The sequence below is a fragment of the Anguilla rostrata genome, chromosome 14 (genome assembly GCF_018555375.3).
Source record: "Anguilla rostrata isolate EN2019 chromosome 14, ASM1855537v3, whole genome shotgun sequence".
Classification (NCBI taxonomy): domain Eukaryota; kingdom Metazoa; phylum Chordata; class Actinopteri; order Anguilliformes; family Anguillidae; genus Anguilla; species Anguilla rostrata.
This window is the reverse complement of record NC_057946.1, coordinates 9293337-9317640: the sequence shown is the minus strand read 5'-3', so window position 1 is coordinate 9317640 and position 24304 is coordinate 9293337. Positions and strand designations below refer to the sequence as shown.

General features: G+C 39.5%; 1 protein-coding gene across 1 annotated transcript; it reads left to right on the top strand.

Moving 5' to 3' along the window:
• Positions 1-1297: 1297 nt before the first annotated feature.
• LOC135238981 (spindlin-Z) lies at positions 1298-23488 on the top strand. Its single transcript, XM_064307244.1, has 7 exons — positions 1298-1467; positions 12208-12434; positions 14362-14413; positions 16261-16514; positions 18694-18927; positions 20121-20320; positions 20430-23488. Exons 2-6 carry the CDS (start codon positions 12383-12385, stop codon positions 20318-20320), a joined length of 792 nt encoding a protein of 263 aa, XP_064163314.1. The 5' UTR covers positions 1298-1467; positions 12208-12382; the 3' UTR covers positions 20430-23488.
• The last annotated feature ends 816 nt before the right edge of the window (positions 23489-24304 follow it).

The window sequence follows — 24304 nt, the reverse complement described above, 5'->3', positions numbered from 1 at the left end:
CTTCCAATGTAAAATGTGCTTCCCTGGAACAGGGTCTATGCGAAGAATGTCATGGATTTCATGTACGTACGTGACAGGCACAACAACGTTATCTTATATACTCAACAATGGACATGCTTCATTAGCGTCCACCTTCATGTCTTTAATTCCATAATCTAAACTTCTGCCACAGATCATGTCGTTTTATGAATGGTTGTGCAAAACTGTGTGTGTATGTGTGTGTGTGTGTGTTTGCGAATGCATGCATGTGAGATTGTGTTCATTATCACAACACCATTCATGCCTTTTAGTTCACAACCTTGGTGATAATCAAATGCATTTTATGTATAAAGGTACTACATGTTATACATGCAATTCTGTCACATCACTTTTGTGGACAAATATCACACCTGTTTGACAACACGAGTGTGCTCTTTGCTAATTATAATGAAAATGGATAACAGCAAATTCAGTAGGCTAATGTAAAGCCTCTTTTTCAAATATTTGAAATTTAAGCCAACATATTTAAACTATTCTGACCTCCTCCAATTCCAAAGCTATCAAACCAATTGACATGTTTTATTTTCCAGATCTTTATTTGATCCCCTGGCAATCCCCTCTCCTTATGTTTTATAATCTTTTTCACAAATAAAGACCTTTTCAAAGTGTGTTCTTTGCATATACTGTTTGTGGCAAGGGCACAAGTTTAGTTAAAATGTTGGTGGGTCGAAGTCCATAGACCCCAAGAACTGCAACCCACTAGCAGGGTCCAGGGGCATAATCTGTGAAAAGATCACTTCTGGTGAATTCTAAGGGGAAAATACACAACTACTGGTCAGTATATCCCAATCACAACATGTAATCCCCATCATTATCATATTATATTATGTTTCTCATCATCGTGCTATATTATTGAGGGGTTTACTTGGGTACTTTTTTTTAAATATATATTAGGGGGATAAATTATGCCCTTGGTTAGTGGGGTAAGACCACAGTCTACGGTGACTGCGTTAAGTTAAACAGTGTTTTCTTACTTGTTCATACATTATGAGTAATAGATTTGCCATATATTTTACAACACGAAAGTCAGAATAGATATGCATATTAAATCGCAATAACATTAAAAGTTTGCACTGTGTGTGCGAACAGTAACATTCCAGCAGCCTCTATCTATTTCATAGCAGCAGCGCCCCTAGCGCATTCAAGACGCCCCTATCCCTGTCGCAGTCAAGTGTACGCATGTGCACAATGGTCGGTTCCCGTCTGTGTTGGAGGGAGGGGGGTGGCTCACTATTAAGCAGGAAGGTAGAATTCGCTTCATCTTATTCAAGTGCCCAGATCATTATTTGGCAAAAAAAAGAAGGGGAGGAGAAGGCTCGGCAGTAGAATTTGGGTTGCCTGCGCCCTGTAAACGGAGGCTGGCTGAGAGAGGGGAGAGCGGGAGATGAAATTAGCAACATTGGTTGCAAAAACTTAATAATACAGCGGGTAAGCTACTCAAAACACTGTAAACATGACAGACGTTCTACCATAGGTAGACACAGAGACGTGAATTTAGATGTGAGTATGGATGGTCTACAAAGGAGGCAGACGAGTTTGTTTTGTTCATTTTGTTTTCATTTGAAAGTGTGTTTCTTGTCAGACAGAGTACAGTCCTTCCTTTGTTCGATTGCGCCGTTTTGCTAGTCTCTCTGCCAGGTTTGTAAATAATAGTGGAGCAACATGGCTGACATTGACACTGCTGACTATGTAGCTAGCCAGACAGATTGCTAGCTTGTACTGTATTGGTTTCCGTTGCAGGCGGGAGTAGCATTAGCCAGTCTGCTAGCGCTACCATTCTAGCATTGGACCAAATCCCGACAGTATTTTTCTGCACCATTTTGTAGCAGCATAAGAACATGTTTTTCTTGCTCATTAGGTAGTCATCTATTTAACATCATAGGTTAACTTTCGGGAGCGTCTATTTGCCGATGCAATAACTAGCTAACCGTCAGCTAAGTTGGCAAGCTCGCAAGATACAAAAAGAAAACAGCCAGCTCCTAGGTAGCAACTGTATTTTTCACCCGATATAGCTAGGTAGGCAGCACCCCTGTAATGTATTAATGCAGCAAAACATCGGTGCACAGATGAAAGTTTTGCATGGACAAAGTGCTCTACCTAACTAATCAGCTACAAAGGTTTTCTATATTCTGTGAAATTGTTCTAATGATGCGGGATTTTTCCCTCCATCATTTTAAGGTTAGCTGGAATGCTAGACAGAAAGAAAATCTTGCAAACGACTTGTGGTGCATTGTTGAATGTCCTTGCCAAATTTAATTATAGGGGAGAGGTTTCATTCGTTGGATTGGTACACTGTGACACATTTCAGAAGTAAAGTGAAATAACTACACTAGCTGCTTGTTCTTAAGAGAAACACTGATTTAAGATTCTGGCCATAACGTGAGACGGGGAATGTAGAGGGGGCGGGGATGCCGCTTATTTATTTATTTATTTTCATTCATGGCAGTCTTTAAGAAGCACCTCTGCAGTGTACATGGTCAAATTACAGTGCAGTATGTTGGAGACATTAGCTTTTGTAGTTGTGTCGTCTAGTTACCTTCGCGTTTGTGCTGCAGCGTCAACGATTTCACAGTTTACTATTCCAAACTAATTGGTACCTAATACTGTAGCTACTCGAGTAAAGGCTTTTCTTGAGGTTTTAATTGGACAGCAAGCTAGTTTAATCGCTGTAGGCTGCAAACTATTTGCCAACACGTTCACCAGTTTTAAGATTGTACTACAATCGTGGCATGACGAAGATCATTTTCTCTCAATAAAATGTTTAGCCGCATGTAAGCACATTTGATTACATTAAGCATACCTCTTCACGATGTCGTGGCGTGAACCACTCACCTCCTCACAACCTTCTTTAATTACTGTTCTTACAAATGGCTGTGACACATTTCCATATTAATGACAGCGTCAAGGTTAGGAGTCACAAGACCACGTTCGCTCACAAGGAGGCAAATGGTTTTATAATGGATTGCGTGAGGTGTCTTGTCAGTTCTGTCCTCCCTAATTATGTGTAATTAACTTGAGTAACAGTCGTAGGATCTCAGTTTGTCTTCGTACTAAATTATGTAAAAGCTTTTCCATTTACATGGAGGAAGATGCATTTGTGATATCATCCACCATCCTCATCTGGGTGTTGCATGATTGTTTCTTTTCATGTTACTGTATTTGTGCATGAACACATACTGTGTAGTACATCGAGAGAAAATGAATATCTGTGGGGGGAAACCCAGGGGGCCAACAATCTAGCACTCTCATTTTAAATAAACCCATGCTACTTCAGCAACAAATGTTGTGATCACATACAGAACCTGACAGGAATGTGAATTAAATGGGACTGTGTATTAAACTTGAGATTCCTCTCCCAAATGCTGTGGCATGTGCGAACGTCTAAATAATTTGTTGAAGAAGGGACCTGATAGTGTGCTCATGGGCCACCTTGCCTAACATGGACATACCTCAGCAACTTCTGTTTTCAACCAAATAGATTTAGGCCTAAGCTGCGGTGCAGTTTCTTTATAAAGCTGTTTTCAGGCCCCAGTTCTACTATTTAGACTATTTTCTTTGTTGAGAATAAGTTTTTTTTGTCCCTCCTTCCACATTATTTAGATCATTGTTCTGGCTAATTTCCTCCCTTGCCCTTTGTGGTTACTTTTAAATGGCTGTGTTGTAATCCAAGGACAATTCCTCTGTACAGTAATCAGCCATCAATAATTAAAATGATTCAAGTGAGAATTTATGTAGATTAGTCTTGATGGGTTGTTTTTTTGATATGGATTCTTTGCACAAGATATTAAGATTATATTATTTCTGCACCAGATGGGTTCAAATTTGGGGGGAAATGGCCTGATAAAATGAATTCAAGTTCTGACACGTGTGGTTTAAAACTAGCACTTATTGTTTTAAGGAGGTGTGAGCAGTCTGAATTCCAGTTGTCACATGTACTGGAACTTTGGTACGTATGTTTATGCATAGCTATTTACCAGATTGTAAACTGATTATATGTTTGTAATGTTGGAGACCACCCCTTGTGGAAAAAATTACAGTTTCTCAGTGCTGTTGGTGGGATAGACGGCTATTACACCTGGCATCAGAAGTGATGAAAAGCAGTGGCCTACAAAGTAGCTGTATTGACCCATAAACTATTCAGTGGTGGAAAGTGAATGTAGTTTAGCTGGCAAGTCTAGTAATTATCTAGCTAATGTTCTTCATAATGCTTAAGCTGTGTTCCTTTCAGTCTTTTTGCAGTGCTGTTGGATGCCTTGTTTTCATGTTATGACACAGGAGAGAGGGACAGTGTCAGGACTCCACATTTTTGTTCAGGAGCTCATGTGCCCCTAAGTTTAAAATAATAATAATAATAATAATAATAATAATACATTAGGGAAACAGTCAAAGTATTAGTTTAATACTGAACACAAACACACACACACACAAATTGCGCTGTCACACATATTCAAACAACAGATATCAGCTAGTCAATGCTGACCATTTCAGTGCCCCAACCTGGTCGCTGGTCTTGAACGTTTGAAAAATAGCGATGTTGAAATGAACAATAAGCAAACCTGGTAAGTACACAGTCACAAAGATTGACGATTGATAAAGTGGGGGTTTTTTTTATTACTTTGTAGTCGTGACAGAAGGGGTCTTTTGTGACCAAAGTTGCTGCAGAACCTGTTATTGGAAGGTGTGTCTTACAGGGGCCTTGAGTCTCAGCCAGTCCTCTTGAACCTCTCCTATCTGACATCCAGATCTGTAAGGGTGCACAGCTAACATTTCCTTTTCTGACAAAGAAACTGCTAGAAATAGTAGCACAATGTAATGTTAGTCAGTCACCTTCTGAGAACCCAAAAGACCTCAGGTGGACATCCATTTTCTCAGTGCTGTTGTCCAGTAACTCATCTTCAGCTTCTGGGCATGCCTTGTGATTAAATATCTTGAAGCACTCAAGTGCAATGCAGACTGGATCATGGCTCTCGCTCCCTTCACCCAGCTGGCTACCAAAGTGGGCCTGAAAGGCATTGGCAGCAATGGTGATGGCAGCACTGATGTTCTGCTTCAAGTTGTAATGATCAAGGCCAAGTTCACTCGATCAAGGCCAAGTTCACTCAGTCAAGATGTATCTATAGTCATTAAAATTCCCTCAGAAGGAAAGATACAGGGCAATCCTAAATATAATGTGGATTGTTGTCCCAGTCTCTTGTCTGAGATAGAACATGGCTAAAAATGCACTCGCATCTAAGTAAATAATTTAGCTTAGCGCTGTCACCATAGGGGAATACAATAGCAGCTCTATAGTATTTCTCTGCTTAAGTTGGGAAAGTTGTTTTGCCGCTAACTTTAAAAAAAAAAAAAAAACCTGAAATGTGACCTCATTATGTTGAAGACAGGTTAGGAAGTTGGATAGCATGCTACCTCTCTTAGGCCTAGCTTGTATGGCCTCGAATGCTGCCACAGTCTTCCTTGTGGGAGGATTAGGTTGTTCCTCTGTAGGTTGCAGCTCAGGGAGGTCTGCTCATGAAATGTGTCAGCTGGAAGGTGGCTGAATTCACAGAACCTCAGAGGTTCCATCCCTTTTTATCTAATGCGGGGCAAGAATATTTTACATTTTAAAAATCTTGACTTAATCTGTTTAATAGAGTATCCACCTTCAAATATTTTTTCACATTCCTAGAATGTTATTTTTCTTGGTTCTATGTGAATAGTTAGTATTATTATTTATATTTATGTTATTACTCTTCTGAAAGAACACCGGAACGCAAAACTATTTTGTTTGTAAGGGCCAAAATATTTAGACTTGAATGCCTTGAGCTTTCTATTGAACTTGTCAATTGAATATATTAATTCTCACATAAGAAATGGTTATTGAGGCTTGCAAGTGTTGAATAAACATTTTTTCAGGTTGCAGCAAATTAAAGAGGTTAGTTTCTCACAAACCTTGCCAGAGAGCAGTGGTATTATTTGCCTTAGATAGGAGATTTCAGTACCAGATATTTTTAGCAATATTTCAGTGCCAGGTGGACAGATACTTTCCAACATCACCTCTATTGTCGAAGGCAGGAATAGGCTACATATCACATTTTTTGTCAGAGGTATTCAATAGCTGAGAGGAATTTCCTCATAACATATTTGTGTTTGGTGTCCTTTTGAAATGGAGGATTAAACAGACCATTTTGATAATAATATTATGGTGCTTAGCTCTGTTTTTAGATAATATAGAGCTACATTTATTTATTTATTTTAAAAACTAATTTAATCAAATCTTAGATTAGCCGATCCGATTTCATCCCCTATCTCAGCATCACTCAATCTGGGTTTCATCTTCAATCACTGCTGGGTGAAGTATTTCTATGACTGGTCAAAGGCAGGTTAGAGTTCAGTTTGGTTGCAGATATTAAATGTGATATGTCACTTAATGTGTGAATTATTTAAAAATGTAAATAAGGGAAATAAATATTTTTGCAGATAATATCCAGTCAGTTTAGAAATTATAAAAAAGGTTTTATCCGCTCAGCGCTACAGCGTTTGTCTGCATGTTTTCAGCGATGGCAGTGGAATAAATAAAATGTTGAAATGGTGGAATTGAAGACCTCAGCGTACATGTTAAAAATAGAAGAAAGTTTTAGCTGTGTCCAGGGAAGCAGAGGTATTTTTTTGTGTCTGAAAATTCTGGAGTACACACCTGTGGCCATAGCTGATCACATAGGACCATTGGACAATTGAAGGACAATTTTCTGGACTGTAAAATTAGCTTCCGCATGCAGAAAAGGTTTTTGTGGAAATGTTGCCACCACATTGTAGTTACATCTCTTGCTTTTTAAAGTGAATGATAAAACTATGTATTAGTGGGGTTTTATTTAGGCATTTCATCCTTTCCCTGCCTTCCACCTTTGTACCTCTGGCAACCTTGAGCAACCAGACTCTAACCTGGCAAAGTATGTTAAAAGCCTTTCAGACTCTCTCATCACAGTCTCTCTAATATATTGCAGAAGTTATACTTGAAGCAATTACAGGACTGATTTGTACTTGGCTGTCTGCTCAGTGCCTGACACTGTGAAATCTTTCCTTTTTTCACCCAAGTGAAAGCTATATTCCATTCATGGGGCATTTGTTTCTGACTCTGTCCATTTTCCTGACTAAAGTCTATCTATATTGCTAGCTAGCTATATCAAAAGCTATCTATAATCTATATCTAGCTAGCTATTTCAATATCTGTCCATAAAACCGCCTGCTGTAGTAAATATCAACATAGCTAGCTATTTACCATCTTTGGCAGCTCAGTTGGTGTAAATTGCAGTACAGTATAGTGTTTCCATGGAATCATTATAACAAGACCAGTGGACTGGTCACCCTAGGTGTCAATGGAATGAACTTGCTTTAAAACATTTCTTTTTCTCAGACTGAGAAGGATGATAAAACTAGGAAGTGACACAGAGAATTCAGTCACCTTCCTTTGCCTTAACCAAAGTCAGCAGATTACCTAATTTAAATTTTTGGGTTTGCCTCAACAAAGTGGTGTAAAGCCCTGTACTGCCACACTCAAGCTGTCAAATTTTGGGCTCTAGCCTTGTCTCATTACTCTGTCTAAGCGAGCCAGTGGTGTCACTTCACTTGTAAGATATTGGTAGTAATTCGACCCAACATTGTTTGCACTGTATCTGTTAAAATGGGATGTTCGTAAACAGTAGCACAATACACCAATACAGGTTAAATCAAGAGCAGCCGAGATGCAGAGCTAACATGTCCAGAGGTGTGGCCTCAGGAGATGACAACAGGCACAGAAATAAGCGACTGCTTTTGGTAGTTCCAGGTAGTAGTGACCTACGGGAGCAGAAGAACAGAACCTGCTCACATAAGCACAAACAGATAATAGAGTTTGGAGACTGTGATCTCCCGGGATGAGACTGGGGAAGTAATGGGTTGTGGAGGACGAAGAGCCTAATGGCTAGCACAGGAAGAGCGAGCGAGTGCTTTCAAGGCAGAGTGACTTCAATGACTGAGTAGTGTATCTGCGACAAGTGGAAGAAAGATGAGCAGAAATATGTTCTATATAGGGGAAGGCAAGCAAAGAGAGCACTGCAGGTAATCAAGATGAGAACTGACCGAGGTCTGGACAATGAGGAAGACAGCGTCTTCTTTCAGTGTTGAATAAGACGAAAAGGAGAAAGCGAACTAAATAAGAAATATATTGAGAACAGAATGGTTCAGATTAAGCCCCAGGATTTTAGCTGGTGGCAAAGACCAGGCTGAAAAGGGAGGAGTCACTCAGGACGCTCAGGAGGAGGAGATTAAAGAGTTGCATAGATTTATTTATTTATTTATTTTTATTTGCTAACATTACATTTGAGATGATGGATAGGCATCCAGAAGATAAATCCAAGAGGAAACAGGATGCAGCATGAAATTAGTGGAATTATGTCACCTGCCCAATTGGGAAGGATTAAAATTTAAAATTAGTCTGGAGTGAAAACTCAATCAGACCAGAAACAGTGTTGTGGAATTTTCCCTGAAAATAATCCAGGGTTGTATCAACACATTCGCTAGTTATCCATCCTTCAAATCCTATGTCAATCATGCCAGAAACGCACTGATTAATAAAACTGATTATTGAGGGACTGTTAAAATAATTCTTAGTAGTTTAAATTTTAAGCATTATATTTGGGTTTCTACTTTTTTTTCTCTACACTTTCTACACTCACATCGACATGATTGGTTTTTTTTTATGTTCTTGGGATTATGGCACCAGTGGATGTGTTGGCAAGCCGTCTCCTACCTGTCTTCTATCAATGTACATGATGCATGATGCATATTTCCCTGTTTTTTCCTGTTGCTGTTGACCATTCAGAATGTTTTCTTTGTTACTGGAATGTGTACACATTCATCTCTCAACTTCGGATTCTTTTCATGCGGTATGGTTAGTTATGTAGAACTTCACAATGGTTTCTCTGACGGTAGGCTACATTACACATTTATGCTGTGCAGTGGATATATTTAAACCCAGATGCAGCAAATGTGGAATTTTGCAGAGGGAACCTGAATGTTACCAGAAGGTTGCAAACTGTAATCCCACTGTTGTTGTAACCTCAAGCCTAACCTGAATTGCCTCAGGAAACATCCAACTGTTTAAGCATATATGATACCTCAAATGTGAGCTGTGTAAGCCATCATAAGAATGGGAATCTGCCACACAAATAAATAATATAATGAATGCACGAATCAGTTTTTTTTTTTTTTTAGATGAGAATTTGTTCCCTCTCTTCGCAGTGAAGGCCAGGCCTCCACTTCTATTGTTCTCAGGCTGAATAGTGGTGTTATGTGTCTGGGCTGTTACGTAACCGCCTTTACTTAGCTGACTAAATAATGTAAGGCTCATAGCCGGGCCTGTGACCTAATTCCTCCGAGTTCCCAGCGATGCTCAGGCTGCAGAGGGCCCTCTCGGGGGCAGCCCAATTCACTCCTTTTTTGTGTCCTTTAAGACGTGGAAAAGGCTCGTTGACGTGCATTGGCAGTTGTAGTGGAGAAGCTTTGCCATGCATAACCCACGCTTGTTAGGTGCGAACCTGTCTTGAGACTCAAACCTTCAATAAAAGTCAATTATGTACATACTGTGAACTGTGAGGGCACAACTTAAATAGCGTTTAGTCTGTGGCGTTTTGTGCTGATTATCTGGAAATGCTGCCTGCCGTCAACAGAATGGATCGTTTGTCACCTCTCACACAATGTAGTCTTGCTGTATCAAATAAATATTTAACACTGTCACTGAGTCCGTGTAGCTTTCACTGTCTGAGGTCGACGTGCTGCATGATAATCATAAACTAGACTTTAAAATGGCCGGGTACAGTCTGCTACTGCGATAATACTCCTGGCTCGAGACTCCTGAGATGTTAAATGAAGCTTCTCTGATGTAAATATTCATAACACGGTGGTGTTTCGGGATATCTGAAGGAGCAGTGTGTGTTATTTCAGCTTTTAAAGTATAGAAATGGATCTGATGAAATTGTTTGCATTAGCGGTTATAGGGAATGAAGAAATATCAGAGATGCAATGTCCAACTCACAAATGATTTTACAAAAGCTTTTTGCAGTTAAATAGAGCTTGCAGAAAGAATGGCAAAAATGCCTTTTTCTCATTGTACTCTTGAGTATTCAAGAAAAGTAGAGGTCTCTGGCTTGGAGATAGTCAAAGAAACCCAGGATTAGGTATAGATCTCTTCCTGCTTTGCAAAGTTGCAGTTCAAAAGATCCATTTTCAGACATATGCACTTTGTTCTGAAGCAGGGCACTCTTTCAATGTTCCATTTACCTGCATGGCTCAAAAGATCTTGGTTACTAGACCATCCTTGATTGGTACCACTGCTGGTGCTAGGCTGGATTGTTTTCCATAAGGAAGAAGGAATTAAAGACAATACAAAATATATATGTGAATTCTATAGAGAATATACAGTACAGTCTGTAACTATTTGGACAGTAACACAATTTGTATTGCTTTGGCTCTGCTCCAGCACATTGGAGTTGAAATGAAACGATAAATATTAGGTAGAAATGCAGACTGTCAGCTTTAATTTGAGCTTAAATAAAGTTGTTTAATTTAGTGCTTGCTTGCTAGTCATTTGCATTAAGTTACTGTCTGGACTCTGCGACCCAAAGACATCACCAGATGCTGGGTGTCTTTCTTGGTGATGCACTGCCAGGCCTGTACTGCAGTACATCTTCTGTTCAGTGTCAAGTCCAAATTACATCCACTTGTATGGGCTGGTTGATCCTGCTACCATAGTTCTTGGTTTTGCACATTTAGATATTTAAAATGTACCTCTGAGCATCATTCTCTGTTTTCATCTATTTTTTCATCTATCTATTTTTATTCCTGTATTAGTATAACAGATAACATAAGATCAGATAATAAAACTAGGAAAGGTATCAAAAGATGCTTTGTATAACATTTTAATCATTTTAGAATGTTAAGGTAATGACTGACGCTTTCCCAGCATTGTGAGAATGTAAAGAACACTTTAGTGGCATCAGGTGACGGTGCAGATTATTGAGGCAGTCATCCTGTTTGTGTGCTGCTGTGCGGTCTAACGATGGATGGAGGCGCATGGCGCTGCGTGTTTCACCAAAGCCGCAATTTCCTGATGTCACCATCGCCTTGCCCTGTCTCCAGTCAGCAGCACTTTTTTTAAACTTATCGGTTGGCGTGAGATTGAGCAAAGAGTGTCCTTTTGTGGCGAAATTGACCCTTGTCAAACCCCACTCTTGTTTAATCACCGTTGTAACTAAAGCCTCTTTTCCACTGTAGGGCCGAACGGTTCTGAGCACGGAGAGGAGCGGTTCCAATGGTGTTTCTTCCTGGAAACGGTTTTGGCGCGGAACGCTTACAAACTGTGCCCAGCACGATCTTCTCGGCACGGCTAGACAACCGTGCTCAGTGCAGCAGAACCATTTGGGTGGGTGGGTGGGCGGGCTTAATGACGTAGGTATTCACTGATTGGATTCACACTTACGTCAGTTTTGTGACTGGGCACTGATCCACCGCTAGTTTTTCTTAGATACTTCCTAGTCCTGGTTTTAGCAGCCCGGCAGATGGAAACAGAAACGGTAGCCGTTTCCACGAGTCCTGAGCAGCGCGGAACGGCACGGAGCGGCCCTGGTAACCGTTCGGCCCTATGGTGGAAAAGAGGCTTAATTCTCAGCTCACACAAATTATACAAGCTGTGTTCCAAAGCAATGCTACCCAATGGTTCCTAAATTGTCTCAAGTAACTTGGCCCTGTGTTTTTTAATCTTGCCATCTGAAGACATTGTCGTCATTCAAACTTCGTGTCACCTCAAAGTGTCTGATTACAAAAATTGCCTCATGCAAGACATTTAAATGAATGTATGAAACTGCTGGTCAATACCTAAAGAAAGGATATTCCTCCAGAAAGGATATATTTATACTTTGTTGGCAAGTTCATTTTACAAAATGTACAACGCTTGCAACTTAAAATAAATACTGTTTGTATTCTGGTTTTATGAAAATGAACATTGATAAGTTCCTGATTTATTAATGTATTTAAAATAAAAACCAGAAACAATGAGCCTTACTCATAATGCCCGATTCCACTCTAGGTCTCTTCGTACGACACATTTGTGTCTCGGTGAGCAGAGTAAATGACTGCGCTACATTTGCATTTTTCCAGGACTGTGGCGTACCACCTACACGCAGTGGTGTGAACGGCCCTGCATGTGCGGCAGCCTGCACGGTGGAGTGAGGAGGCCAGTCTTTCTCCGGCTGTTGTCTGCTCACTGGATTGGGTAACATAGATTTTTTTCACCCTAGTCAGGCAGCTTGGCTGCTCACCTAAATACAGATGAATGAAGACCCCATTCGGGAAGACAGCGGGCCAGAGATCCAGAGCTGATGCAGGTGAGGTTGTACCTGTGTGTGTGTCTGTGTCTGTCTGTGCGTGCGTGCATGTACATACATGGATTTATTGATAGAATTGGTACTACAGCATTGTAGTTGGAGCCTTGCCTAGCTCTTGCCATAAACAGGTTAGCATACTGATACCATCAAGCAGCAGCTTCCTTGAGCACATATCTGCATCTTATAAAATTATATTGGTTTGTGCGTTTGTTGCGACTGCATATTTTCGCCTGTTTTCATAATTTTATATATCTGACGGCTTTTACGTGCTCCAAGTTCTGCTTTAGAAATGAAATTTAAAGGTGGCCACGGGCTATCAATCGGCACAGCTGCATTGTCAGAACTAAATCCGTTAAAGAAATTGACCCTCACTCCTTTCAAGGAAGGAAAGGCCTCTGTATCATGCCTGCTGTGGCTGTGGATTCAGTCTATTATGCTCTAAATAGGACACAGCTATATGATTGTGAGCACAGCCCTAATAAAAGTAGATCTAGCTAATCGATTAAGAAATTCGTTGCCAGCAAATTATTATTGTCGATTTTGTCAACATCATCGATTAGTTGTTTCAGCCCTAATACAGTGAAGGATTTTTCGGAAAATATAAGTTCATTTCTAATGGTCTAAGAATATGAAATTCCTCTAACACAATAATGAAACACCTGCCAACACTGAGGTATCTTTCAGCTATCTGAAAGAAATTTTGACTGGTTAACAGTAGAAGGTGAGTTCTGAGTAGATAATGCAATGTAATGCTATGCTTTGTTATGCTAATGGTACTGGAAAGATGGCTCTGTAAAAATAGAGAATTAAATACCATATAATATCCACACCAGGTTTTTAGTACTTGACACATCCACTTACTTTGAGCAGCCCTACTTAGGATTCATCTAGAATTTCCTCTTTTGAAAAATAACCTTTTCTTATCAGAGTAGTTACTCATACAAAAAGACACGAATGGAGGTTTGTCAAGGACAGTTTTTTCAGCCTGTGTTTCGACAGACCTTTTGGCACAAGCAATTATACACTGAATTCTGTGGGAAAATGAGTGGTAGCGGAACATGAGGAACTGTAGCTTCTCTTAGAACTCACTTTGTCCTCCAAAGAGTCTTCTTATAAAATATACCGCACATAAGAGTGTTGAATTAAGCTTGTTCCTTTATTCCTTTCCTTAATTTTAAATAAAACTACTAGTAAATCCTATTTAGCTTCAATTATTAATTTGCTTTAGGTTTGCATGTGAATGGATACCTTTACTTTTATCTTTTTGTCAGTACAGGCACCCTTTCAGCTACACATCCTTCATAAAGCACTACCAGCTAATACCCATTAAGTGATGACAGCCTTAGAGCGCAATATGAAACAACCCTGATCGATCCAAAAACTCTGCTTAAATGAAAGCTAGAAGAAAGTCATTATGAAGGTCAAGATAATGGAATAATGATTGATTACAATGCCAGAAAGTGTTATTTATTCAATAAAATGTTTTTGTATGGATTTACCTTGGATATACATTTGTATAAATAATTTATTTGAAATCCGTCTTTCAAGAAATGCAGCATTGACACTGTGCATTTCTATTTTCTGTTTTAGTATAGCAGCTTGACTCAGAAATTGTTTAGAATGAATGTTTATTGTAACTTTTGGTCATTCTAAGAGGTTATTTTCAATTGACCCTGTTAAAATTGTTTTAGGTTTGATTAAGGTCCTAAACAATGCTTTTGAAAACAAATATGTACTTCAAAGAGTTTAAATTCTCACCATCTGATTTTTATTTAATTCACAAATTGCCTCTTCAGTGACAGTGAATTCACATGATTAAAAAAAGGAGGCAGGAGGAGAAGGAATATTTACTTAACATTTAACTTTCCTGGGTGCATGAATCAATTCCAGATATGATGCGAGTTATGCTTCTTTTATTTAATTCTAGGGCACGCAGGTGTTTCTGCAGGTATGATGAAGAAGACAAAAAATTCCCACAAGTAAGTTTGGATTCTTTTGTTTATTTCCCTTTGTGGGACTTCCCGCTTAAGGATGAGTAACTATGTTTTTTCTGTTTTATAAAAACATTTTGTCTATGTTTGAAACTTTATTTGGCCTACCGCTTCACGCCTGAGCTTCATAGAAATGTGAACGTGTTACTGCACTGAGTTGTAATGAGACACCATGCCATGTGTAATGTTGCAAAGTCTGCTTCACTAAATGAGGTTTGTTTTAATCAATTTACTTTTGAATTCATGTGAAGCAGAAATGGTGTGAAATACCAGCTTAGCATACATAGTTGCCTGTTCTTGTTTTATATGTATTGCTGCATGCAACATCCAAATTATATATGAAGCAAGTCATTATGTAAAATAGCTACAGATCCAGTTGCTTGCTGGGTCTGGCAGGCTGTCCTAATGTGTATGCAGTGGGCCTTTGCTAACAAACAAATGGCAGATTGCAGATGGAGGAGAAAAGGGAAATCTAGGTAACTCAATGGGGAAGTGTAAATTTAAAAGTTTATTTTAAAAATTCACAGCTTCTGTGTAAACAGCCTTCAACTCAAACACAACCTTGCGTAATGAATATGCATCTCATATTATCGCTTGTGTGAACCAATTAAAAAGACAGAATGGTAAAATACCATCTGGGACCTATTGCCAGTGCATAGCAAAATGAACACTGGCCTCCTTTGTGACTATGATTTGCCTGTTGAGTGGAAGGAGGATTGCCATGGTTACTGTGAAATTCATTCCATTCTTAATGAATTTGATGATTCATTGACAATTAATGATTCATTCATATCCCTTCATGAATTGAAACTGTTCTGGCAGACTCCTTTGCACTTGTTTCAACACCTTACCAGTAGCTTTTCTGAGATGTTGGGTTGTGCGCTGGTCTGCATCAAAATAAGAATTAAGCCAAATTTCACGATGAACATGTTGAAGTCTTGTCAACATGTTCTTTTTCCACCCCTTTTGAATAGAAGTAAATGAGGTAAATTGGTCTATTAACACTTGAAGGATTCATGCTGTTCTACTCCTGGTCCTCCTGCAATGACACTTATTATTTTGTAAGAGTGTACATACGATGAGGGTGCTTAATAGCATGGTATTGATTAGAAATGGAAGGAATTGTAATTGCTTTCTCTAAACAACTGACTTTTTAATTATAGGCTGTTACCTATAGTATTTACATTGCGTATATAACATTTCCCATTGAAGGAGCTTGATCCTTGCATTGTAATTTAAGACCAGCACTGGGTGACAGGTAAGTGAATCCCTTCAGGTGAAACGCATGCTCAGCAACACACAGAAGGGAATGAGATCTACCCTGACAGAATGATACCTTAGAATATACAGTACACTGTGCAGAATTCTGTTACAATATAGCTGCCCCTTAGGGTTTCAGGCTTTCTTTCACTGCAGTAGGAAATGAACAGTGCTGGTGCTGTGTGAGTATCCACAGGAACTTTATGTGTCAAGGGGAGACTTCTGCAGGACAAATGCATTGATTACAGCAATCCCAACTGTTTTTTTCACAGTGCAGTTTTTACATCACTGATAATTTATTTTCTCAGTAGAGGCCCTTGCCTTATATTGCCTGCGTACAATAGCCCAAGTTTGACATTTATTTACACAGCTGGATATATTTACTGGGGCTGTTTGGGCTGAACGCCTAGCTCAAGGACCAGCAACAGTTCCTTGCCAGGGACCCAGAATGGCAGTTTTCTGATTTTAATTCAGGCTCTCCAGCCACTGTGTCAAAGTGCTGCCGGTGCCTCCCCGCTATTTGTCGAGGCTCTGTTTGGCACAGCCCCTCTCATTGGTCCTCCGTGCCCTTACAGGAAGCACAAGACCAACGTGGGGCCCAGCAAGCCTGTGTCGCAGCCCAGGCGGAACATCGTGGGCTGCAGGATACAGCACAACTGGAAGGAGGGCGGCGGCCCCGCCACGCAGTGGAAAGGCACGGTCCTGGACCAGGTCCCCGTCAACCCCTCGCTCTACCTGATCAAGTACGACGGCTTCGACTGCGTCTACGGCCTGGAGCTCCACAAGGACGACCGGGTGCAAGGCCTCGAGGTCTTACCGGACCGAATCGGTGAGTCCTCGTTCACCCGCAGAGGTCACCGGAGAGCGATTTCGGGTGGAGGAGCAGGCCGAGCTTCAGTAAGGAGAGATGACGTGTATGTGATGAGTGCAGCATGTCTTCTTTCTGACTCCGCTTGAGCTGTACAACCAATCCCAAGACCTAAATATCAAGGGAAGAATGTAATGGCCAACCTTCAGGATGGGCTTCTTAAAAGCAGTCAACCCAGTTTCATTGAATGTGGGTGCCATCCCACAAAGGAGAATAGCAGCCCGGAAGTCTATTGACTGGGCCTTCCCAGGTCATACACTCAGAGAGCATCTGCAATAAGCCTTATAATCAGATATTCAATGTAAAGCAACCATAAGGAATAAAATAAATGTAAAATGTCTGGTTGGCTGGTTGACAAAACAGCACCAGTAGGTATTTTTGTAAGTGGACGTGGTGTCATGGCAAACAAATAGGTTTATGCTTTAGGTTATGTATAAACCATGTATAAATTTAAAATGATGGAAACCAGATGAAGGGAAATATTTTTGGCTGCGGTGATGCTAACTACTCCTGTTCTGTGAAATAATACTATTTTTCACAGAATTAGATTAGTGTTCCTTTTGTGTAGCAGGAATGGGCTTCTTTGGCTGCTTTGTTTCCATCCATTTTGCCTTTTTCTGCATTTCAGTCTCTTTAAGGAAAGAGTAATTGGCAGATAGCACACCCGCTCAAAAACCCCATCCCCAGTGCGAGAATGATGGATTACCTGCCTACTCGTGTTCGATGGCAAAATAGGAACAGCCATAAAGGAATAGGAATATGAGCCCAAAGAGGAAATGTTAAAAGACAGAACATTACTTTCTCATTTAATAAATAAGTTTTATTTTGATATAAATTTCCCTCCATGAACCATATTAATACTACAGGACCTATCTGGCATATGTCTTTCCATAATATAAAACATAATGATTAGAATGGTATGTTTGGTTTCTTGAGTGAGGAGCCCTCCTGGTGACTTCTTCTAATACGGCACGCTATGGCAGTGTGTCTAATTGAGCACTGTGAGCATCAGTGTCTTGCTGATGAGTCCTGTTTCTTAACAGTAAAATACCCCACACTACTGTAGACACTACTGTCCCTCTGGCAAAATCCTTCACTTGGAGAACCCAGATTATTTGTTCACCATTAGGGCTATAGTTTTGCCCCTTTTTCCTTTGTGTTTCTGCCTTTTTTATAACCGGATTAAGGAAAATGGTGGAAGAGAGATTATGATTGAAAGTTTAGCACTGGTTTTTATTTTTAGATTTTCCAGCCTGGCCCTTAAATTTTATTCATTTGACATCTTTTGTTTTGGCAATGGTGACAACGCCAGGGCTGCATACAATATGTGGCTAGTTTGAACATTGTTTAGACAAATTCCGGATATTTATGCATCTTGTTCTAATGTGCGTCCTTTGTGGTCTGAATCGTTCTGTTGTCAGGGTTGTTTTTGCCCTGTGGTCAGACTCATTTCACCCATATTCATTTCTAGTGTTTCAGACAATATCAGCAAGCGTGGTGGCAGGAAAGGACACCAATTTGTTTCAAATTAAGGAAATGTTCCTTCACTAGGGGCATATGGGCCTTTGTGTTAACATGACAGTGGTATTGTGTTACATGTGTATGAAATACTGCAACAGTGATAATACTTACAGTGATACATTAGGCTAAGTCTTCCTGATGATCCCTGGCTTGTTCAAACCTCACTGTCACTGATTGTATTCACCATTGGCGAAATGTTATGTGGATTTAAAAGGGATTTTAAATATTCAGTATTAAGGATGGCCTCTATTTTATTCATTTGTTGTCTCTTGGGAAACCATTAGTTGCAATTAAGTGCTCTAGAAATTTGGATAATTAGTGGTAAATGGTCCAGCAGTCTTTTGAAATATGTTGTTTATCCTCTTTTCTTTTTTTTATGTTATTATTTGGTAATGATGTGGAATAAATGACTGCGTATAATCTGCTCTTGCAACAGCAAATGGCTCGAATATTGTAATAGTCAATTTGCTATTACATTAGCAGCCGTAATGTTCCCATATTAATCGGCATACACCGACCTATGTGACTGTCGCTCTTACGACAGTGTGTACGCGCGTGGATGGTGGTCCTCCGGCAGTAATTGAGTGATTTATAATGAAAACCCATCCCTGTGCCGCAGCCTCCTCTAGGATCAGCGACGCCCACCTGGCGGACACCATGATAGGCAAGGCCGTGGAGCACATGTTCGAGACGGAGGACGGGTCCAAGGACGAGTGGCGGGGCATGGTGCTGGCGCGGGCTCCCATTATGAACACGTGGTTTTATATCACCTACGAGAAGGACCCCGTTTTATACATGTACCAGCTCCTAGACGACTACAAAGAGGGCGACCTTCGAATAATGCCCGATTCGAGTGAGTGTTCCGTGCGATGACTATGGTCAGCGCCGCGTGCGTCTGTCCTGTTGCGCTGTCGTGTTTTATCAGGTCTTTGCGTTTATTTATTCAGGACTTGACCTTGTGAATCATTCAGTCATGCGTTGATTTCTGTTGCTTAGAATGTCTGGTTGGCAGAACAGCGCCAGTAGTTATTTTTGTAAGCGAACGTGGTGTCATGGCAAACAAATGGGTTTATGCTGTACGTTAGGTTTACTGTTGTATTGTTCGTAGTCAGCGATGCGGCAGCCACCCAAATGTGAACGCCTGTTAATGTCAGATGCATCACAATTCAGTACATATTCCAATCCATATGTGGATGTGACTGAAAATAATAGTAATAATAGTAATATAATAATAATTTTTAAATTGTATATCATTCAAAAAACGAAATTGTTTATTGTGAACCATAGAAGTAACCTAAAAAAATGTATAATGCCAGCCAAGAACTAAAAATACACAAATGCCTTTGCAGTTCAACGTGCTCTCACAAAATACGTAATGTACAACAGGAAATTCTTTAACCTTTTTCAGTTTAAACATTTTCACTTAAAAAAGCACCTCATTGATTATGCATATGCTCAAAGTTTATGGAAATGACTTCAGCAACTATAAATGTATCAGTGCAGCACTGGCTGTACCTGTGGATTGTCCACCCATGGAAGTTAGGACATGTTGCCATATCAGTGTTTTGACCCCTACCAAACAGTAGCAGTTATCCCCAGTAAGAGCTCGGTGCCAGCTCTCTTTGCAGTGTCGTGTGGCCTGAAGGGTGGTGAGTACATGAATGCAGATGGCACTGCAGTGTTCCCATGAGTTTATTTTGGGATTACAAACAACATTTTTATCACTGCATTTCCATGAATCCACAAGCATATTCCTGGAAATAATGAAATGTGGTTTGTCTTTCTTCCTTTGCTCGGCACCTCCCTCAGAGTTTACCATGAGCGCAGTTAATTATATTAAAGGTCTGACCTGGGCCTGTCATAGATAGTGATAAAGACACTGGGACACTATGACTTCAGGGCCCAGCTGGAACAAGGTAAACCTTCAGGGCTGAGCTCTACAACGGCCCATTAATTACAGTGCTGTGAGTGTCATCACCTTAGCCAGGGAAACAAATTCCCACAGCCAGCTTCTGTGTAGCAGTAACGGAAATCCTGTGCTTTCAGATGATTCGCCCCCTGCGGAACGCGAGCCAGGGGAGGTGGTGGACAGCCTGGTGGGCAAACAGGTGGAGTATGCCAAAGAAGATGGCTCCAAAAGAACTGGCATGGTCATCCATCAGGTCGAGGCCAAACCATCCGTGTATTTCATCAAGTTTGACGACGACTTCCATATCTACGTCTACGATTTGGTAAAAACATCCTAGGTGTGTTGAGAGAGGGGGGAAAAAAATCTACTATAGACTTATTAAAGCCAAATCTTCTGAACGTTGTTGCTCTGAACAACTTGAGACAAGATGGATATTTGCTTTGCAGGCTCTGAACTGAAGCCCATGGTTTCCTGGAGCCCTAGGACACCACTAGCACAGGGTGCGTGTTCATTATTTCCAGAAGAAGGGAGAGCTCTGCACAACTTAATAGTACACACATTTTGCAAGAAAATTGACCCAGAGGATGCAATTCTAAAGATTGTGACCCCCCAAGCAAAGTGAAACTTTAAGGATTTATCACATCTTCCACCGGAAAATGAAATTGATTTTTAAAGTATTTTAAGACAAAGGCTTATGCACATTGCAAAGTAGTCCCATGCATCATTTTGGGCATGCAAAGCCTTTGGAGAACACATATGTTTTTGGAAAATTGAAAATGCAAATAATTCACACTTGATTTGGAAAAACATTTTGAAAAACTTTAATGTGTTGTCTTTATTTTTGTAGAGGGAGAAGCAATTTTGTTGTCATGAAAAAAAATCTTCTTTGTTTACTTACATGCGGAAACGACTGACAAAATTCATTGTAGATGCTTCTTTAAGGCAGTGGGATCTTTAGCACTAATTTTCAGTTGAGGTCATGAGATTTTTTGTTTTTGTTTTCATTTGGAGATATTAATATTGTTTTAATGTATTTCAGTATGATATACAAAACAAAACTCCAGCACTGTCTAAAATGATACTTTGTTTTTTATATGATTGAATCCTGTGGCATTTGTTCAATAACTATCATAAAATCCATCTACCAATTTGAGCTGCTTATTATTATTATTATTATTATTATTATTCACATTTTTATCCGAAACATGAAAAGAATGAACTTTCAGTAAACACTTCTATATTAACGTCATAAGGCTTCTGTTTAATATCTGTATAACCTCCTAAGGTATTTACTCTTTAAATTTCTGTTGGTTCTCCGTGTTCTCAGCTGAGGTCAGCATCTTTAGCAAATTGTCACTGTATGCTCTTGGTTACTTGGCTGCATAACTGAAAGAGCATCTTCTTTTATTTAAGCAGCACTGTAAAGTGCAGACAGTCTTCAGAATGATAAACAACAGAAACTTGCCGTGTTTTTTTTTTTTTGTTCTTTGTCCCAGTGTGACCAGAGTATGCAGTGGGGCAAACTAGGCCCATTTGTTTTTAAGGAAATCTGACAAGCCTCTGGACAGTTCCTTGCCTTTTTTCAGTTCTGCCTTTTTGTCTTTGAATCTGAGCCTAAGAGCTTGTGCCTCATTACACTATTGGATGGTATTCAATATTAGATGACAGCAATACATTTTCTGTGCATTCCCCTTGCAACTAAATTCTCTTCAGCCAAAATGGGTGACCGGAGGCTTCTTTGGAATGTTACAGTTGCTTATGGTGTATCATAAAACAAATACAATTGTGTATTCGTGATTGTAACTGACAGTGTTCCTGTGAATTCAGCTTCCACACGCCTCTTTTTTTTTCTTTTCCTCAGTGATGCAAAAATAAAGTGTTTCTGTGCAAATCTGCATCCTGAGCCTCATAAGATGGTGGACACTACCCAACAGTTTCACAGTAGTCCGTATCAGTAACAGCTAGTGTCAAGTTTGAGAGTGTTATATATTATAGTACCTAGCATTTTATTTTCTGTCTGGAGCAGAAGGGGGTCCTTATATTCTCCAACTGAGCCCAACCCCCATTTTTGGCAGTGTGTATTAAAAAGGATGTTCCTGTTAAAATAATATTGCAAGCCACTCCTGTTCTTCAAAGGAGGGTTATTGCGCAATGCAGTTTTGACTCCGTGTAATTGGGTGTCTGGAATACTCTGTATTATTGGCAGTTTGAAGCTGGTCACATTTAAGTTCCATTGACTTCTGTCGTGCATACTCCTTCCTGTTTAGCAGATGCCACAATTATCCCAAGCACATGCAATTATCAAGTTTTGGTGGCAGAACTTGCGTATTTATTCCATGCACAGAAAGCTGGGACCTACCTATCTTTTTGAGGTTCATGATTCAGAACTATAATAAATGCACTCATCTCACCCTTGTAACTGAATGCAAGTGCCCCATTACACAGGGTCTTATGCTCAACCTTGGAGGCTTGCTGTCATGCATGACACCTCCAGAAAAGACATGTGTAAAAGTTATTGGCCTTTCACATTTACCTACTGTGGTGTTGTACTGTGTTTGATGTTGGTTCCATGTTGGACGTTTTATAAAACAGCAGACCGTTCCTTTTGCATGCATAGTAAAGGTAGAGCAGTTAATGTAAGTTAGTGTGAGCTGCATGTGAATCTGTCTTTTGTTTTATTTTGGGGGATTTTTTTTTCCTAAAAGAAGAAAAAACTGCTTCTTGTGTATGCTAATTGTCAAGTTACTTTTTTTTGTCTGCCTTTCTTAAAATAAAAAAAAAAACTTTTTTATTTTATTTTTATATTATGCTCGATAGGATCAAACACACTGGTTTTGCAAGTGGAGTGCCAACTAAAGGGCAGGTTACCAGTGTTAAACAGCATTTGAGGGATCATATCTTTTGCAAAGAATACTGCTGTTCTTTGAAAAGACGTAATATTTTCTACATATATATCTTTTGAGTGCCACAGCTGACAGTATATACATACACCTATGGATAACGGCCTTATGTGACTGGGGGGAAATATATCTGTGTATTGGAGGTATGTATTTGTGTGTGCGTGCGTGCTTGTGCGCGCGCTTGTGTGTTGTAGTTACTAGTTCCATATCAGAATAGATAATGTACATTTAAGTAGGAAAAAAAAGATATTCTTTTTTTATTCCTCAAATTTACATAATGAATTGAAGAGAATTTTAAAATGGAAAATATGGTCCCTTTAAGATGCTGTTGCTCTTTTTTATTTTGTATAATGCCGTGCAATTTGATGGTTACAGATTCATGTATAGTTAAAACGTCTTCATGTTCTCTTTTGCGTCTAGGTAAATTGCTTCAATTGGACCGCTTGTTCATTGTTTTGGAACAATGTAGATAGTTCATGTTATTTGCATTTAGAAGTATAAACACACTTTAAACCTGTTACTTAATTCTGTAAGTAATTTTTATAATTATTATGTAAGCCTATCCTTATAACATTTAAAAAATAAAAAAACTTAATGTGAACTTATTTACTGTTGTACCGGTGAGATTGTCTCCTTTTATTTATTCAAGCTGGTCATAATATAGTCCTTTTTTATTTAATATTAATGGTTTCACTCTAGAGGTCTGTTATCAGTGTTAAGTCATGTCAAACTGTGGCAATTAGAATTTTCAGTTATTAGTGGTATGTTTTGATTGCCATGACTTACTTTACTATAAAGATCAGATGCTTTAGGAAGATTGCATTACTAGTCATTTATGTTTTTTTTTTAAGATGACAATGATACTGGTGCTTCTAAAAGCACTTTAACCTACAAATTGTATTAGGAATCCCATTTCAATGGTATGTTTCTGTAAAATAGCTCACATCTGAGTTTTCAATCATTTTTTTATTTTTATTCCATGTATGTGTACATGACATTGATTACCCTATATCTGCATCGTCTGACCTTGTGATCATGAAACTTTCAAAAAGTACTGTATATTTAGAATCTGCTCAGTCTCATACAAACTCATTAAGTGCCTTCCATTTTACAAAGAATCAGACCATGAAAGACTGTTTGTTATGGCAAGCCTAAACCAGTTCTGGTCTCTAGAATTATTGTTATGGTTTCTGCTTGTGTGTGTTATCATAGTGGTTTAACTTGACTATCGTGTGAACACAACTGTCTGTCTTTAAGCCACCTCACTTAAATCTTGAATTTGAACTAACAACTCGCTATCACATAACAAACTAACCAAAGATCAAGTAGCTTGTGACAGAAGGGGGTAGGGAAGTACAAAGACCGTTCAGGAGAAAATACAACATTTCCAGTCTCCCTTGGAGTGCAGTACGACATTGCTG

Bases quoted from the DNA above. Each gene is read 5' to 3' on its own strand.
- LOC135238981 (XM_064307244.1), top strand. From the start codon at position 12,383: ATGAAGACCCCATTCGGGAAGACAGCGGGCCAGAGATCCAGAGCTGAT. The intron at 12,435-14,361 runs GTGAGGTTGTAC...ATTTAATTCTAG, and splicing joins GAGATCCAGAGCTGATGCAG to GGCACGCAGGTGTTTCTGCA. The intron at 14,414-16,260 runs GTAAGTTTGGAT...GTGCCCTTACAG, and splicing joins AAGACAAAAAATTCCCACAA to GAAGCACAAGACCAACGTGG.